The sequence below is a fragment of the Erithacus rubecula genome (genome assembly GCF_903797595.1).
Source record: "Erithacus rubecula genome assembly, chromosome: 1".
Lineage (NCBI taxonomy): Eukaryota > Metazoa > Chordata > Aves > Passeriformes > Muscicapidae > Erithacus > Erithacus rubecula.
Window position 1 is genome coordinate 111,737,939 of NC_136658.1, and position 18,973 is coordinate 111,756,911.

The following is an 18,973-nucleotide window of genomic DNA, read 5'->3' on the forward strand; positions in this document are numbered from 1 at the left end:
AGGCCGCGAGCCACAACTGCTGAACCAGCCCAGCGCTGCTAGAAACATTGTAGAACTTTAAACATTTACACTTTATCTTCTGAGTTTGAATACAGCTTCCTCGCTGGTCCTGCAGAAGAAAGGAGCAGAGGCTGGTGCTGGCCAGGCTGTGAGGAGAGAGGTGCTATCTGCAGAGCACAGGCAGCCAGGCAGGACAATGTGTGTCCCTGTGGACATTGATGTCTGTCCCCAAACCTTCCTGTGACAGAGGAAACGAGGCCCCTGGGGCTCTGCTGGGTTTATTTCTGCTGGCTGACAGACAAAGCTGACATCATCTGGTGGTTTCTTCTCATGTCAGCTCTGGACCAGGATGAAAGGGGCAAATACAGCATTTCATCTTGTGTGAAAAATGTAGGAACAGCCCAGGAAGGAAGGACCTCAGGGAGCCAAGAGGGATCAGACCTATCTACCCCTTCCCAAGGGATTTTTTTGATACCCCCTTTCTCAGGCAATATCACCTGTCATTTTTTTTGTTTGCTTCATCATTAGATAACTTTCCTTCTCTCAGTTTTATTGCAGTGTTGCTCTCACCTCCCTCAAGGTCACAGGTGATTTTTCCATTCCCTGCCAGCACACCTCTTTTCCCAGAGCACATAACTTTATTTTCATGACAGAGTCTGTTCCTTGTCCTGCTGCTGCCTGTCCCCAGCCCTGCTCACAGCTCTCCACAAGGCTCAGCAGTGCTGGACAGCAGCAGGGATGCTCCTTTGGGGCAGGAACTGCAATGATTTGCCCAGGGAGCTTTGGGGTCACTGTCTCAGAGGATTCTGGATGTGGCCCTTGGGGACAGGGTTTGGGGTGATGCTGGTGCTGGGGTGGCACTGGTGACCCCAAAGTCTTCCAGCATTGGTGATTCTGGGATTAGGTTTGGAAGGACAAAAGTGTCCTGGAGGGCACTGACCAGGCTGAAAGAACGAGGAAAGCCTGGCATAAATATCTTTTTACAGCCTGTGGTGCCTTCAAAATGTGTCATTTTGAACACATGTCCAAGTTCCATCCTCATGGAGAATATTTGGAATCCCAGACTGGTTTGGGTTGGGAGGGACCTTAAATCCCACCCAGAGCCACCCCTGCCATGGGGACACCTCCCACTGTCCCAGTGTCCAGCCTGGAACTGAACATTCCAGAGATCCAGGGGCAGCCACAGCTGCTCTGGCAATTCCACCCCAGCCCCTCCCAGGGAACAATTCCTGATTCCCAAAATCCCATCAAACCCTACTCTGAACCATTCCCTGTGTCCTGTCCCTCCCTGCCTTGTCCCCAGTCCCTCTCCAGCTCTCCTGGATCCCTCCAGGGGCTCTGAGCTCTCCCTGCTGGAATTTCACAGTGATCAGTGAGTTCTGTTCTGTTTTCAGGGACCTTCCAGAGCCTGGTTTCACCCTTAGCTCAGCATGGCTGAAAATCCAACCCACTGGAAATCCTGGGATTTCCATCACCTTTGTCACCACACCCACCCAGACAGGAAAAGTCCCTCTCTGAGGAACTGAACGTGGTTTCAAAAACTGTCACAGAACCAGAGGAGCAGAGAGGAGGGAGTGGAAACTGGGGAGGAGATTGGAGTGACGTGGTGGCAGAGCTGATGGAAAATGGAAGAACTGCAAGTTGTTTTTCAGATTCTTTGGTGCTTTCTGCAATGGGGAATCCTGGGTGATGCTCTCTGGTGATGCTGGAGTGAGGATTTCCTCTCTCAGGCTCCCCCAGGGCATCTCCTTTCTCTTTGTGGTGCCATCATCATTCCATGCCCTCAGTGCCATTTAATTCCACTCCTCTCCAGAAGTAATGGCTTGAGAGAAAGCACAAGGAACTGCAGGAACTCCAGTCCCTAAGGGAGAAATATTTCCAGTACGTTGCACACAGGTGGCCCAGAGCCTGTGCATTATTCACAGCTCTTCCTGTAAAGCAGCTCTTTGCAGGTTTGCACAGCAGCACAATCTCAAGGGAAGGAGCTTTGCTCTACATTTCACTTCTTCAAAAATAATTTTCTAGGATGATGAATCCTAGAAAATGGCATTTTGCCAGGTGATAATGACTCTTTCCCAATCTACCTCTGGGGAAAAAAATAGCATGAACTTACAAGCACAAGTGTTTCTGGTTAAGAACCAATTTAAAAGCTTTTCTAGGATTGGGATGGATGTTTCTGAAAGCCTCTCTGGCTCTGGGAGAGTGGGAATCGTTCTGGGCTGGGGCTCAGAACCTGCAGGTCCTGCTGGGCAGGGCAGACCCCAAAGTTCCCAACAGGGAGAGACAGAAATGTGGAGCTGGGGGTCACTGTGTCCCTGACCCCTTGGGTGGCCCTGGGCTCTGTTTCTCTTAGTGAAATTCTCCCTCCTCTCCCTTTCAGGAATTCTCTGAACTCCTGTTCCTTTCTGTCTTCCCTCATTGGCCTCTTCTGGAATCTGTTTTGCTGACCACAAGCTCAGACACTTCTCCTTCAGTTTTCCCCACTTCCCTTTTCCTTGATCATTCCACTTTTTGCATTTCAGGTCTGAAACCTTTCCCCAAGCCCTGCCCCTTCCAAGGGGTCTGTTTTCCTCCTGGCTTTCCAGAACACACTGCAGCAGAGTGAGCAGCCTCCAGCATCCCTCTGGACTTTCAGTTTACAGCAGCACATGGTTAAAGTTCACCTGATTTATTGATTTATTGTCACTGTAGTGTCCACAAGCTCAGCTCAAGATAAACTCTCCTCTGAATTGCTGCTTCCCTCTAAATGATTTATTCTCTGTGAGGCTCCTGGGGGATCTGTGGGGCCACCCAGCCCGTGTGGGGACAGCAGAGCTGCCCCTTGTCCCCAGGCTGTGACTCAGGGGAGCTGTGGCTGAGGAAGAGGCTTCTCACCTACAAAAGCTTCCCTGGGTGTGGGGCAGGAAGATTTCTGAAGAAAAACAAAATACAGGTCAGGCTGAAAAAAACACATCTGGGTTGATTTTAGCTGCTCCTAAATCCTGGAAGTGTGGGCAGGGACACCTCCCACTGTCCCACCTGCTCCAGCCCCAGTGTCCAGCCTGGAACTGAATATTCCAGGGATCCAGGGTGTGCTGGTTTGAGGGACAGGATCTGCCAATAAAGGCAGAAGCTTCTCTCTGAAATGGACAATGTAACCCCCTCCTCCAAATTATTATTATAATTGTGAAATTAAGGGGCTCTCAGGCAAAGAGATGGGAATGAGGAATAACAGTTCTTTCCTAGGACAATTCAAATAGCAATGCAGCATTACACAGAACAATCCCAACCCTGCCAGAGTCAGAATCCAAGCTGGCACAGTCAGTCAGTCAGGGTGGTGGCACAGTCCCATTCCATGGTGCTGCATCCTCCTGCAGGGGCAGATGTGGCTCAGCTGGAGCAGTGCTCCTGGAGAAGGGGCAGTTTCCTCTGAAGCTCCAGGGAAAGAAAGGGGGAAAGAGAATATAGAAAGAAGTTGATGCTGTGGGAGGAGGGACAGGGAACACACAGGGAGCTGGATTTGTTCCTTGGTGATCCCAGAACAGTCTTGGGGAGAGGTGGAGAAAAGCACCAATGGGACAAAACACCTTGAAAAAAAATCTATTCAGTAAATTCCACATTCCCCATGATAGCAGAATTTGACCAAAACTTAAAGTGTGGAAAAAACAGGTGCAGATTCCACAGAATACCAGAATCCCCAAATCCCTGGGGCTGGAAAATCCCTCCCAGCCCAGGCAGTCCCAGCTGTCCCCACCTTGTCACCCCAGTGCCACCTCCAGGTGCCACCTGCAGGGATGGGCACTGCAAACCTCCCTGGGCAGTTCCAACCCCTGAGCTCCCTTTCCATGGGGAAATTCCTGCTGCTGCCACCCTGAGCCTGCCCTGCCCAGCCTGAGGCTGTTCCCTCTCCTCCTGTCCCTGCTCCCCAACAAGGAGATATTTACACATCAAGTGACAAACAACCCCCAAAACTGCAATTCCCACATCAAGCTGAGACACAATCTCCCTCCTGGAAGGTTCCTTTGGTGACAGAATTTAATTTCTCACTCTGGTGCAGGAGCACACAGAGCCAGTGAATGCCCTGTGCAAAGGGGCCACTCCTTGCCCACCTGAGCAGGGCAGCTGCATTTGGAGCAGGGAGTCACAGCTCCCTGGCTTTATTAAATTCAGAATACACATCAGCAGATAATTTAAAATGATCCTAATTTAATTCTCATTTCAGCTGCCAAGTTTCCCACAGACATCAGTTCATCCCACCCTAAAAATTCACAACTTTGAAGCAGAGAAGAATAAATTCCATACAAGGATGATGCCAGTGGGGACATCCTTAAAAACACATCATTTCTCATTAGAAAAAAATAAACCAGATCAGGTCTTTCCTTACAAAATACAATTTTCTTTTATAAACATTTTGATTAGTTTTTGCAATAAATAGTCCATCAAAGTTAAATTAATTAGTGTTATATAAAAATATGGCATTTGCTTTTTAAGGTCAAAATCAGTGCCAGAATTGCTACAACTCCTCAGGGAGCCCCACCCAACAGTGGCAAAAGTTATGGATGATCTAATTCTTCATTTAGAGCCAAGTTTCTTGTATTTTAAAAAATTACAATGATTTTGCCCAAAGTCTGTGAGCACATTTGTCTGTGGGTTTTTCCTGCTGGAGAAGGCAGCAGTGGATAAACCCCAAGTCCATTTGCTGCTCCTTTGCAGGGAAGGATGAGGGGGATGTTCAGGCTGATCCCTGGGCAGAGTCCTCAGGGTGCTCTGGGGTGCTGCTGGCCTCATCCCCACTCCCTTCACTTTGGCATTCCTGGGAAATCACAGTCAGCCTGTCATACACCAGGAGCTCCTCTTGGGGCAGAGGGAAAGGCTGGGGAGCACTGGGAGGTTTGCTCAGGAACTGGGGAACAAAGAGAAATGAGCATTAGATCCATCCAGCTGTCCCAGCCTGGGGTTATGAAACAACTCTGGGAGTGTTTTGCACACATCAAGGGACTTTCTCAGGCCTCACAGTGTCACATCCTCCCCAGTATTCATTCAAGATGGAAGTGCCTGTCAAGAATAAACCCAGGAGTCTTGTTTAGAACAGAAACTTGAGAAAATCAAACAGTTTTGATTGGGGACAAACACTGAATGGTGACTGGTGTAGGGGAAGGAGATCACAAAGATTTGTAAAACCTGCCTGTGGCACTGGGAGCCATTCCCTGTGTCCTGTCCCTCCCTGGCCCTGCCAGGGGCTCTGAGCTCACCCAGAGCCTCTCCTGCCCCAGGCTGAGCAATCCCAGCCTGTCCTCCCTCAGCTGCTCCATCCCTCTGCCCATCCTGCTGCCCTCAGATGAAACCATTCTGAGCTGAACTTGTGGCACTGCAGATACAAAAATCTGCACAAATACCTTCACTATCAGACCTTTTTCTACAAACTGGGGTTGGGAATGTTCCCTGGCAGGGTGGGCAGGGCTGGTACAGCTGTGGCTGCCCCTGGATCCCTGCAGTGCCCAAGGCCAGGCTGGACACTGGGGCTGGAGCAATGGGACAGTGGGAGTGGTGGGATTTAAGATCCCCTGGGTGGGATTTCAGATCCCTTCCATCCCAAACCAGTTGGGATTTTGGGATTCCATGACACTCCTGGTGCTGAGCACATGTTCAGCAGGAGCCAAAGTCAGCTGCAGACCTGGGGGTGCTGAGCTCTAATGAGGGAAGATGAAAACCCCAGAGGAACTGCAGGAGCTCAGGAGAGCACAGCTGGCACAGGAGGATTGTGCACATCCTTGCTCTGGGAAGGGATTCTGCTGCAGCCTCTTTGTCTTCTGGCTGGGTGACAGGAGCAGGCAGCAGTGGCTGCTGTCATTGCTGTCCCTTGAGCTGGAATTTCCAGATGCACAGAATCACAGATCCCAGCAGGGTTTGGGTTGGATGGGGATCCAAAGCTCATCCCACCCTCCCCTGCCATGGCCAGAGTCACCTTCCTTAGCCCAGGCACAGCCTGCTCTGGTACAGCTGATCTAGTGCAGGCTCAGACCCTTCTCTGAAGCTAAAACTCATCATTGCACCCATGACCAGGAGAAAAAAGGAGCTGGTTTAAGTCTAAAAAGAGGCAGCAGAGACAGAGATTTCTGTTGCTCACTGGCTAAATGAGGAACTGAAGGTGATACCTGCTGCTCTCTCACTTCAAAGTCAACAAACCCCTCCTGTTTCTGAGCCATAAAAAGCTGGTGATTACAGATCACTGACCATCAGGTGCCAGTGAAAGGAGGAAAATAAAAGAAGCTTTAAATGTTTTGGCACTGAGAGCCTTGAAAAAACAAACGGCTCTGCTGGAAAGGCTGATTTTCATGTGTTAGGCAGAACACAAACCTCTTTCAAGTGTTGTGGGAAAATGTAGGAAGGGCAGAAAACGTGTTTGGTGAGTCTGTACAGATAAAAACTGCAGAAGAAACAAAGGGTGACAGCTGTGACCATGACCAGCATGGATCCCACCAGAACAGTCACAATCATCCACACAGGGGTTACACCTGCAACACACAAGGGAAAAAACAATTAACATTTATTGTGGCTTTGTTTTCTTTTTCCTCAGCTGGAGTTGGGATTAAAGGCTCAAGAGATGGAATTTTGTGTTTGGACTCAGTTTTTATTGATTCTTATCTAAAGTACAGTGACAGCTAACAAGATGAAAGTGAGAAAATGGAGCTGGATCTTGCTCCTTACAAGGTCTTTTAAGGCCTAACTATCCAATTAAAAGCTGACATCTGTATTATTTATACTTCTGACCCAATGACCTGTGACCTGCAGTGGGGATTTTCTGTCCAATTAAAAACTACCACCTAAAACCAAGAAGGAGAAGGAACAGGAAGGGAGAAGCCAATGCCCAGAAGCTCCATTTGTCCCAAACTCATTAGGACATTCTAAACCCCAAACCCCAAACCCTTCCCCATGTGAAATCAAATTCTATTTAACTCCACACCTCTGATTCCAACTCCATCACCCAGATTTGGGAGCCTTCAGGTCAGAAGCAGCACTCCCCTGGGGGTCAGTGCCAGAAAGCACAGAAAGTTCAGAACTCCCAGGTTCAGAGTTCCAACAAAAACTCTCATTATTCATTTCTGAGTCATTATTTTCAAATTATCTCTTTCTCTATGGAACATCCCAGCCCTGGCAGTGCCCCAGGCCAGGCTGGACACTGGGGTTGGAGCAGCTGGGACAGTGGGAGGTGTCCCTGCCATGGCAGGGGGGGATTTGGGGTCCCTCCCAGCCACCCCAGTGTGTGAGTCCATGATTCCCAGTTCCCCAGGTTACCATTATGGGTTGTTTGCTCACAGAGCTCCCTGCTCAGCTGCCCTGTCTTGTTCAGCTCAGGAATCACAGCCTGCACTCTGACACAATAAACTGTCCATGGCTGCAGCTGGGCCAGGACCTCAGAGCTGTGCTGGGTCTCCACCTGAGCTACCTGGAACACAGAAACAGAAAATATCAAAGTGTGTGATTAGGATGGAATTAACCAAGGAATAACCAAGGAATGACAATTCCAGCTGTACCTGAGACCATCCACACCACTGACCTTTGGGCTGCTTCCAGCAGCACTAACCAAGTTTCAGGCTAATGAGGGATGATAAATGAGATCTGGTGGCAGCTGGAAATTGTCACCCACCCAAATGAGATCAGCCAGGAGCACAGCTCCAGACAAACACCAATTAACTGGAGAGGGAGCAGGGGGATGGAGGAACAGCACAAGAGGAAAAGGCCTCAGGCTGTGTCAGGGGATTTTAGATTGGACATCAGGAAAAATGTCTTCACTGGAAAAGCTGTTGAGTCCTGGAATAGGCTGCCGAGAAAATGGTGCAGTCCCACCCCTGGAAGTGTTAAAAATGTGTGGATGTGGCACTTGGGGACATGGGCTAGTGCTGAACATGAAGTGCTGGGTCAATGGCTGGAACTGATGAGCACAGGGGGCTTTTCCAGCCTTCCCGACTCTGTGATCTAGACAAAAAAAAAAAAAAAAGAAAGAAAGAAAGGAAGAAAAAAAGAGGAAAGGGAAAGGGAAGGGGGAGCTGTGAGGGGGCAGTGCAGATGGATTTGCTGCTGCCTCTCTGATGCCCAGGGAATGTCCCAGACTTGCAGCTGGAAGTGCTGCAAGCACAGCCTCAAGCTGCAGTCTGCTCCTCTGGTGAATCCTGAGGAATTCCTGCATTCCTCAGGAGTTGGGGAATGGAGAACCAGGCTGCTGGGTGGGAAATGATGGAAAAGTTCCTCCTTTTCTGGAAGTGAATGGCAAAGCAGTGTGCAGGTAACAGATCTAAATCTGAATTCCACAGATCTAAACCTGAACTCCACAGATCTAAATCTGAATTGCACAGATCTAAATCTGAATTACACAGCTCTAAAACTGAACTTCACAGATCCAAAAGTGAATGACACAGATCTAAATGAAAACTCCACAGATCTAAATCTGAACTCCACATGGTAGAGTCCCATCATATAAAACTGCACTGATGTACAAAGCTCTCATTAACTGTGACTGGGGTCTGCTGGTCAGGGGCTTCCTGCTTGCCTGAAATAGAGGCCATAATGCTCCATGTAATAGATGACTGAGGGAAAAACCACAGAGTTATTGATAATTATGGAAAGAGAAAACTCTGTCCATGCTGCTGTGTAACTACACATTAACCTCATAGTTCCTGTCTTTGCTCTGAGCCCCAGCTGTAGTGACCACATTTAATTAACTGTAATTAGTAGAGATCTATTTTTGCTCTTAGAATCACACAATCCAGACTGGGTTGGGTTGGATGGACCTTAAATCCCATTTAATCCCAGCCCAGCCATGGCAAGGACACCTCCCACTGTCCCAAATCCCAGTGTCCAGCCTGGCCTTGGGCACTGCCAGGAATGCAGGGAACAATTCCTAATTCCAATATCCCATCAAACCCTACTCTGAAGCCATTCCCTGTGTCCTGTCCCTCCCTGCCTTGTCCCCAGTCCCTCTCCAGCTCTCCTGGATCCCTCCAGGGGCTCTGAGCTCTCCCTGCAGCTTCTCCTGTCCAGGTGAGCACCCCCAGGTGTCCCAGCCTGTGCCAGGCCCTCCAGGAGCTTCCAGGATTTCCCAGGCTGGTGTTTCCCAGGAGAAGCAGAGATGAAGGTGAGGGAATGCCCATACCTGGGAAGCAGAGGGCAGCTGTGTGTCTGTGCTGTCTCTCCTCCAGTAGAGGATCCTGTACTTCCAGGAGCCATAGTACTGCTTCAGGTGCCACCTGTCTGGCCTGTCAGCCAGGGGCCCCCAGAAATCCACGTGCAGCGCCCCCGACTCCGACTTCAGCCTCACCTCAGGGGGGCCAATGGTGGCTGCACAAGGGAAGGACAGGACAGGATTCAGCTTCAGCTCTCTCAGCTGCACATTTTTACCCAGCCTTATAAATTGTGCTGGGTTGGTGTGCCCAGCAATGTGTGTTCTGTCCCCAGGTGGGGCAGTGCCCCTGATCTCCTGGCACATATTCTCTGCTCATGGGCCATCTTTAAACCAGCTGGGCAATCATCTTTATCTTCCCACAGCCCATCCTCCCTCCAGGAGATATCTCCTGTTCATGGCCACTGAGTCCCAGGGCATGGCTGAGAAAATTCCATCATCCCACTGGGAGATGCTCCAGCCAGGGCAGGAGCCAAGCCTTTCCTACCCAGAGAAAAAACTGACATTTGGACACCAAGGAACCTTCTTCCCACTGCATTCCAGAGGAAAACCAGAGCCTTGCACATCATCCCTGGAGCTTCAGAGGAAACTGCACCTTCTCCAGGAGCACTGCTCCAGCTGAGCCACATCTGCCCCTGCAGGAGGATGCAGCACCATGGAATGGGACTGTGCCACCACCCTGACTGACTGACTGTGCCAGCTTGGATTCTGACTCTGGCAGGGTTGGGATTGTTCTGTGTAATGCTGCATTGCTATTTGAATTGTCCTAGGAAAGAACTGTTATTCCTAATTCCCATCTCTTTGCCTGAGAGCTCCTTAATTTCAAAATTATAATAATTTGGAGAGAGGGGGTTTACATTCTCCATTTCAGAGAGAAGCTTCTGCCTTTATTGGCAGATACCTGTCCTTAAACCAGGACAATAATGTATTACAAGAAAGTTATTTCTTGTCCTGGATCAGGCAGAAATCTGGATAAACCTGGATAAACCCCTCCTTTCCTCACACCACTGCTCTGCAAAGGGATTTTGTTTTTGCAGTTTAACCCCAGGTACCAATGCAGGCTCCATTCCCACAGCCTCTGAAGCCAGCCAGTTCCCTTTTGCCAGCTGTGGTGACTCCAGGAGAGGAAGGACCATTTCCATGGCTATCACTCACTTCTCCTTCTGGGCCCAACTGTCTCAACATCTGTCTGGCTTCAGCAGACACCCTAGAAAATGTTTTATTGGGGGGGTTTGTGGGTTTTCATTACCATCAGCTTGAAAAATGAAAACATTTGAATTACTTTTTTCTGAATTAATTATTATTATTATATCTCTGCAATCAAGATTTCTTGGCTAAAAATTAATCTTTCTCTGTGAGAGTGGTGCTTTCTTCAAGCAAGAAAAAATAAAATCTAAGTTTTTTGTTTGGCAAAGCAATAAATAAGGAAGTAACTGAATTTATTTCATTAGACAGGAAGTCTGGCTTCTTGAAGACAACTTCTCCCTGGCTGGAAAACAGAAATCTGCCTTATTTTAAGAGAAAATGATGCATTATTTGAAAATCTCCTCCCAAGAGGAGTTAGCAAAGCTCCTCTGCTTTCTGCCAGTGTAACAGCTAAGCAATGTCATTAAACCTAGAATAGTGTGCATGCTGCAGGCTGTGCCTGAGGAGCAGGCAATGGTTTTGGGAGGGAGGCTGACTGTTCTGCAGGCTGTGCTCAGGATCACACTGTTTTTGGGAGGGAAGCTCACTGCTCTGCAGGCTGTGCTCAGGATCACACTGTTTTTGGGAGGAAGCTCACTGCTCTGTGGATCACACTGTTTTTGGGAGGAAGCTCACTGCTCTGTGGATCACACTGTTTTTGGGAGGGAGCTCACTGCTCTGCAGGCTGTGCTCAGGATCACACTTTTTGGGAGGGCAGCTCACTGCTCTGCAGGCTGTGCTCAGGATCACTGTTTTTGGGAGGGAAGCTCACTGCTCTGCAGGCTGTGCTCAGGATCACACTGTTTTTGGGAGGAAGCTCACTGCTCTGTGGATCACACTGTTTTTGGGAGGAAGCTCACTGCTCTGTGGATCACACTGTTTTTGGGAGGAAGCTCACTGCTCTGTGGATCACACTGTTTTTGGGAGTGAAGCTCACTGCTCTGTGGATCACACTGTTTTTGGGAGGGCAGCTCACTGCTCTGTGGATCACACTGTTTTTGGGAGGAAGCTCACTGCTCTGCAGGCTGTGCTCAGGATCACACTGTTTTTGGGAGGAAGCTCACTGCTCTTTGGATCACACTGTTTTTGGGAGGAAGCTCACTGCTCTGTGGATCACACTGTTTTTGGGAGGAAGCTCACTGCTCTGTGGATCACACTGTTTTTGGGAGGGCAGCTCACTGCTCTTTGGATCACACTGTTTTTGGGAGGAAGCTCACTGCTCTTTGGATCACACTGTTTTTGGGAGGAAGCTCACTGCTCTGTGGATCACACTGTTTTTGGGAGGAAGCTCACTGCTCTGTGGATCACACTGTTTTTGGGAGGAAGCTCACTGCTCTTTGGATCACACTGTTTTTGGGAGGAAGCTCACTGCTCTGTGGATCACACTGTTTTTGGAAGGGCAGCTCACTGCTCTGTGGATCACACTGTTTTTGGGAGGAAGCTCACTGCTCTGCGGATCACACTGTTTTTGGGAGGAAGCTCACTGCTCTGTGGATCACACTGTTTTTGGGAGGAAGCTCACTGCTCTGTGGATCACACTGTTTTTGGGAGGAAGCTCACTGCTCTGCGGATCACACTGTTTTTGGGTTGGGAGGAAGCTCACTGCTCTGCAGGCTGTGCTCAGGATCACACTGTTTTTGGGAGGAAGCTCACTGCTCTGTGGATCACACTGTTTTTGGGAGGAAGCTCACTGCTCTGCAGGCTGTGCTCAGGATCACACTGTTTTTGGGAGGAAGCTCACTGCTCTGTGGATCACACTGTTTTTGGGAGGAAGCTCACTGCTCTGTGGATCACACTGTTTTTGGGAGGAAGCTCACTGCTCTGTGGATCACACTGTTTTTGGGAGAAGTCTCACTGGCTCTGTGGATGCACACTGTTTTTGGGGGTTGCGTACGGAAGCCTCACCCTGCTTCTGTGGATCACACATGTTTTTGGGTTGGGAGGAAAGCTCACTGCTCGGTCAGGCTGTGCTCAGGATCACACTGTTTTTTGGGAGGAAGCTCACTGCGCTGCAGGCGGTGCTCAGGATCACACTGTTTTTGGAGGGAAGCTCACTGCTCTGCAGGTGCTGTGCTCAGGAGCACACAGTGTATTGGGGGGGAGGAAGCTCACTGCTCTGCGGATCACACTGTTTTATTGGGAGGAAGCTCACGTGCTCTGTGGAGCACAACGTTTTTTGAGAGGGAAGCTCACTGCTCTGTGGATCACACTGTTTTTGGAAGGCACTCACGGCTCTGCGGATCACAGCTTTTTTGGGAGGAAGCTCAGTGCTCTGCGATCACACTGTTTTTGGAGGAAGCTCACTGCTCTGGATCACCGAGTTTTTGGAGGAGCTCACTGCCTCTGGGTGGGGGGGGATCACACTCTGTTTTTTGGGAGGAGCTCACTGCTTTGGGAGGAAGCTCACTGCTCTGTGGATCACACTGTTTTTTGGGAGGGCAGCTCACTGCTCTGTGGATCACACTGTTTTTGGGAGGAAGCTCACTGCTCTGCAGGCTGTGCTCAGGATCACACAGTTTTTGGGAGGAAGCTCACTGTTGTCCATGGGTTTGAAGCGCAGGCTGCGCCAGCCCGAGCGCCGCGGCCCCGCCTCCGCCCGCAGCCGCACGATGTAGTCGCCGTAGGCCGAGAGCGAGGACAGGTCACAGCGGGGCAGCGCCAGCCCCGTCCCGAGCGTCTCGAAGGTGTCCTCACGCACGTAGGTGCTGCAGGGAACACAAACAGCAGCAGCTTGACACTGCCCCGCCTCTGTCTGCTTTCCCCGGGGCGGGGGTTCGATGTGGGAGATGGCGTTCTGTGTTTATTTACTCTTACCTGTGTTGCAGTGAGTGCTACAGCACTGCAAGCTAGCAAACTAAAAGTGCAGCCCAATCTCTCTCTGCAAAGCATTTGAAGGGTAAATTGTCCAATTAACAAAAGCCACCTAAATTATTGTTACTTTTAACCCAATAACCAACCACCTGTGACCCGCAATGTGGGTTCTTCTATCCAATCACACAATATCACCCACGAAGGAGGTGAAGAAAGACAAAATCTCTGCCCTAAAACCTCCATCTTGCCTTCTATACATCACTATATTCCAAACCCCAAATTCTGCATTTCCCACCCTGTGATATCACACACTTCTATTCCAGCTGCAGACCCACAATCCCAGTTCTACCATCCCATTTTGGGAGCTTCCCCACAGCCTCAGGTGCAATGCAGAGTTCTGGGGTCAGTGCCTGGCAGCACAGAGAGTCCCAAATTCCCAGTGACCAGGGTTCCAACAGGAGATGGGTGATCACAGCTGCTTAATGGCATTTAAGGCATTTAAAGCTGTTCAGAAGCAGCTGCTATACAATAATCTGGTGAATAACAACGGGTATAACTTCCAAGTTTTAGTGGCTAAAACCTCATTTAATGTTACAGCCTGTTTTCATATAGTTTTTAAAGACTTTGTGTTTAATAGGTTAGTACTTTTCTTGCCACTTAATTAATTGGTTAGAAGGTGATTTTGTGCATGGGGTAAGACTCTCTCTTTAGTAGGTGCTTACATTTCTTTTCTATGGATTCTTATGGGATATACTTCTTATTTTTTATAAGTGTAACCTGTTTTTCTTATAAGAGTAGATTGTTACATAAATTGATTATCATTACTGTGTTTTGGGATTTTTTTAGGGGAACTTAACATGCTTGCAGTTAATTTAGTTAATCAGTTAATTTAGCTGAGCAAGGCCTGATTTTATAAGGCTTTTTTTTTATAAGGTTTTACCTGTATGCACCATCAGCACTGAAAATGTGTCCAGTGTGTGTAAGACTCACACTAAGGATTTTATGCCCATCTCTAAACTCAGGGATTAAAATCCTTATTCTGTCAAAGATGCCCTTTTCCTGGCAGGGTGACAGCCCTGCATTCAGCAGGCAGGAGCTGAGAGAAGCCAGTGCCACTGCAGGGCTCTGCTGCCCCACTGGGACTTTGCTCAGAGCTCCAGGACTGCACACAGGAAAAGGCAGAGCAAACAGGGCTGGGAAGTGACCAGGAACTGCCTATGGGAACAGAATCACAGAAAGCTGGGGCTGGGAGGGACCTCAGAGCCCTTCCAGTGCCACCCCTGCCATGGCAGGGACACCTTCCATTGTCTCAGGCTGCTCCAGCCCAGTGTCCAAGCTGGCCTTGATCAATATTTAATATATTGGATTCTTTCTGCTTTGCATCAAATCCTGCCCAGAAATGATCAAGGGACTATGGCTACAGAACCCAGAAAAATCTTCTCTTAACCAAGCATGAAGAGAAGGCTCTGGGCAAGGCTTAGAGCTCCTTTCAGTGCCTGGAGGGGCTTCCAAAGAACAGGGAGGAGTTTTATATGGGCAGAGAGGGACAGGACCCAGGGAATGGAGGGACAGACACAGGAATGGAGGGACAGACACAGGGAATGGAGGGACAGACACAGGAATGGAGGGACAGACACAGGAATGGAGGGACAGACACAGGGAATGGAGGGACAGGACACAGGGAATGGAGGGACAGGACCCAGGGAATGGAGGGACAGACACAGGAATGGAGGGACAGGACACAGGGAATGGAGGGACAGGACCCAGGGAATGGAGGGACAGACACAGGAATGGAGGGACAGACACAGGGAATGGAGGGACAGACACAGGGAATGGAGGGACAGACACAGGGAATGGAGGGACAGGACACAGGGAATGGAGGGACAGACACAGGAATGGAGGGACAGGACACAGGGAATGGAGGGACAGACACAGGGAATGGAGGGACAGACACAGGGAATGGAGGGACAGACACAGGAATGGAGGGACAGACACAGGGAATGGAGGGACAGACACAGGAATGGAGGGACAGACACAGGGAATGGAGGGACAGACACAGGAATGGAGGGACAGACACAGGGAATGGAGGGACAGACACAGGGAATGGAGGGACAGACACAGGAATGGAGGGACAGACACAGGGAATGGTTCCCAGTGCCAGAGGGCAGGGCTGGGTGGGATCTTGGGCAGGAATTGTTCCCTGGCAGGGTGGGCAGGGCTGGCACAGCTGTGGCTGCCCCTGGATCCCTGGCAGTGCCCAAGGCCAGGCTGGACACTGGGGCTGGAGGAGCCTGGGACAGTGGGAGGTGTCCCTGGGATGGGATGGCTGCATCTGAGAGATCAGGGAAGGGCAAACCCTCAGCATGACCAGGCCCCTTCAGTCTCAAGTAAGAGTTCCACGAGAGAGAAACCACCCACAGCCAGTCACATCCAATGCCAGAATGTGTCTGTGGCTCCAGACTAAACAGGACAAAGCTGCCTGGGCTGTGAGTGCCAGAAAATGGCTCTGCTCTGCAGAGAAGCCTCCCACAAGCTGAAACAAAGGGACAGCTCCTGGCTGTGGCCCTGCAGAGGACACAAACCCCAACCCACAGAGCTGTGGGATGGGAATTAGAGCCAGCCCAGCCCAGACCCACCTCTTGTACTGGACAGTGTAGGTGATGTTCCCCTTGGGGAAGCTGGGTGCCTCCCACTGCAGGGTGCTGTGCAGATTGACTGAAGTGATCCTTGCATTTCGGGGCTCTGAGACCATTCCAGAAACTGTGGGAGGAATCACAACCAAACTTTTCAGTGTTTGCTCCAGCACTGCTCACTCATCCAAAATTGAAATGCAGCCTCTGCCTCGCCTTAGGTGCTTATTTAAAATCAGAGCCAAATTACATTAATTTAAATCCTGATGTATCTCCTGCCTCCTTATGCAACAAAACAAATTACTGGCCCCAGTGACTTCCAGTAAGTGCTTGTGACACCAACATTTCTTGTGCATGACTGAGCTGGTGCTGCCCAAGACTCAGGGCATGAACTCTCCCTGAGATTGTCAAACCCCATTTTTCTAAGCAGTGTTCCAGGAGCACTGTGGGAATAACAAGGGCGTGGGGATTGACAGAGATAAACCAGAAGCACCTCTGAAGGTAAGAAAGTCATTACATATAATTAAATATAATTAAGTATCATTAATCAGCATTATTCACAAGTAACAAAACCTCAGTTGTTCTACTTTCTTGGATATGAATGAAAGAAACCCTAAAGTAGTGTAAAGTATCAATGAAAAGCCCATTACTGTTATGATTTAATCATTCTTACATAATTGCAGGTATTGAGACTAAAATAGCAAAGATTCCAGCCCATTACTGCAGCACAAATGAGCAATGCTGACAAACCCTGCCAGAACAGAGCAGTGTTTAAATGTCACAGCAGTCACACCTGCTGACAGGTGCTCTCAGATAAATAACACATTTTGCATGTCTGTGGTTCACAGAATCACCAGGGCTGGAGCAGACCTTCAAGGTCACCCTGTGTCACCCCACAATCACCCCTGAGCCACGTCCCTGGCTGATGCAGAAATGAATTGAATTGATGTGCCAGTCACCCTCTGGCAGGCAAGAGTTTGAGATCTGAACCTGGCTTAAACAAAACCTATTTCAGACACTGGTCCTACAGTGTTACCCTTGCACCCAGCAAATAATCAAACACTGCACATCAAAAATACAGAAGTTCAAATCACACACTGGTTTGGGTGGGGAGGGACCTCAAATCCCACCCAGAGCCACCCCATCCATGGGGACACCTCCCACTGTCCCAGTGTCCAGCCTGGAACTGAACATTCCAGGATCCAGGGGCAGCCACAGCTGCTCTGGCAATTCCATCCCAGCCCCTCCCAGGGAGCAATTCCTGCCCGAGATCCCTCTGGCAGTGGAAGCCATTCCCCTTTCTCCTGCCATTCCTGGCCTTGTCCAAAGTCCCTCTCAGTTCTCCTGGAGCGCTGCCCTGGCTCTGAGGATGAGCTCTGAGGCAAATTCCCAGGAAAAAGAATATTTCCTTCAAAGGCTCACTGTCCTTCCTACCTGAGGAGCCTTCAGGTAAAATGCTCCATTGGGCATGTGGACCCAAAGAGATGAGAAAATACATCGGGGCTTTCGGGTTTGGGCACAGACCCCTGAGGCCATTGAGTGCCCCATGCCCACCTTGTCACCCCAGTGCCACCCCCAGGTGCCACCTGCAGGGATGGGCACTGCAAACCTCCCTGGGCAGTTCCAACCCCTGAGCTCCCTTTCCATGGGGAAATTCCTGCTGCTGTCACCCTGAGCCTGCCCTGCCCAGCCTGAGGCTGCTCCCTCTGCTCCTGTCCCTGTTCCTGGAGCAGAGCTGGTCACTCTGGCTGTCCCCTCTGCAGACGGTGACACGGAGCTCTCGGGGCGCGGCTTCGCCCCCACACCCGCCTTTCCTCGCCGGGACTCGCACAACGCCCCGGTCCCGGCAGGACCATCCCCATTCCCCACACAGCCTGGGCCCCTCATGGCTCTCCCGCCCGGCTGCTCGGAGCCCCGCGGAGCCGCGCCGGGCTGGGGCAGCGCGGAGGCTCCGCCGCCTCAGCTGCCCCCGGCTGCCGCTCCCCCTGAGGGCACCGCGCCCGGCGTGCCGCGACCAGCGGCTCGCTCCGTCCCTGCCGCCGTGTTTCCCTCCCCGCTGCCCGGCGGACTCACCGCAGAGCAGCAGCCCGCCGCAGAGCAGCAGCCGGCCGCAGAGCGCGGCGGCCATGGCGGCTCCCTCAGCAGCGGCGCGCCGGCCGCACCATGGCTGCGGGAGCGGGGCCGCCCCGGCACCCCGAACCTTCCGCTTCCCGCCGGGGCGGGGCGGGCTGCGGGGAGCGCGGACCTTCCGCCTCCCGACACCCCCAGACCTTCTCCTTCCTTCCAGGCGGGGCGGGCTGCGGGCAGTTCACCCTCACATCCCGGGGCTGTCTCCCCTCACACACCCGCTCTGTTCCCCCTCACACACCAGAACTGTCTCCCCTCACACACCCGCTCTGTTCCCCCTCACACACCAGAACTGTCTCCCCTCATACACCCGGTCTGTTCCCCCTCACACACCAGAACTGTCTCCCCTCACACACCCGCTCTGTTCCCCCTCACACACCAGAACTGTCTCCCCTCACACACCCGCTCTGTTCCCCCTCACACACCCGAACTGTCTCCCCTCATACACCCGCTCTGTTCCCCCTCACACACCCGCTCTGTTCCCCCTCACACACCCGCTCTGTTCCCCCTCACACACCAGAACTGTCTCCCCTCACACACCCGCTCTGTTCCCCCTCACACCCCGGGTTTGTGTCCCCCTCACACGCGGGGCTGTTCCCCTTGTGATAACTGATAAACGTTTCGTGTTAATCATAGAACTTTTGCAGTTTGTATAAACCACAATAGTTAAAATAAGAACATGGATCTAGATAAAGGGAAATAGATTATTAAACCCACTCTGTTTAAATACCCCTGTTATAAATATTGTCTCTATCAGTTTGGAAAAGAGGAAAAAAAAAGGTTTTTCCATAGTCTGAAAGGTTTTTTGGCAGAATCAATTTCCTGCCTTTGTGTGATCAATCCCAAACTCTGTGCTAAAGATCAGAATTCCCACTTCTCCTGTTTTTATCTACCCAGACCAGATGGTTCCATGACCAATTGTCCCAAGAGCTGTCCCACCAAGTTTGGAAGTTTCTTTGCCCACCACTGCTCACCTTGCAGAATTACTACAACAAACCAATAACAATTATTGATTATCACAAGGAAAACCATCCTATACAAAGGGAGCTGCAAACCAAGTTGG

At 50.6% G+C, this 18,973-nt stretch overlaps 2 protein-coding genes across 3 annotated transcripts in view; both read right to left on the reverse strand.

Annotated features, from left to right (window-relative positions):
* Positions 1 to 18,973, reverse strand: part of IFNAR2 (interferon alpha and beta receptor subunit 2) — an 844,054-nt gene that overhangs the window by 814,352 nt on the left and 10,729 nt on the right. The gene's annotated exons all lie outside the window — the stretch shown is intronic.
* LOC306805275 (interleukin-10 receptor subunit beta-like) lies at positions 4,169 to 18,003 on the reverse strand. Its single transcript, XM_079312903.1, has 7 exons — positions 17,857 to 18,003; positions 15,790 to 15,913; positions 12,878 to 13,047; positions 9,131 to 9,315; positions 7,276 to 7,426; positions 6,337 to 6,494; positions 4,169 to 4,882 (listed from the first exon to the last, which is right to left on the reverse strand). Exons 1-7 carry the CDS (start codon positions 17,909 to 17,911, stop codon positions 4,712 to 4,714), a joined length of 1,014 nt encoding a protein of 337 aa, XP_079169029.1. The 5' UTR covers positions 17,912 to 18,003; the 3' UTR covers positions 4,169 to 4,711.

Coding starts and splice junctions, on each gene's coding strand:
- LOC306805275 (XM_079312903.1), bottom strand. CDS start 17,911: ATGGCCGCCGCGCTCTGCGGCCGGCTGCTGCTCTGCGGCGGGCTGCTG. Junction 15,914..17,856: donor CGGCGGGCTGCTGCTCTGCG/GTGAGTCCGCCG, acceptor TTCCTCCCACAG/TTTCTGGAATGGTCTCAGAG. Junction 6,495..7,275: donor TGAGCAAACAACCCATAATG/GTAACCTGGGGA, acceptor TGTGTGTTGCAG/GTGTAACCCCTGTGTGGATG.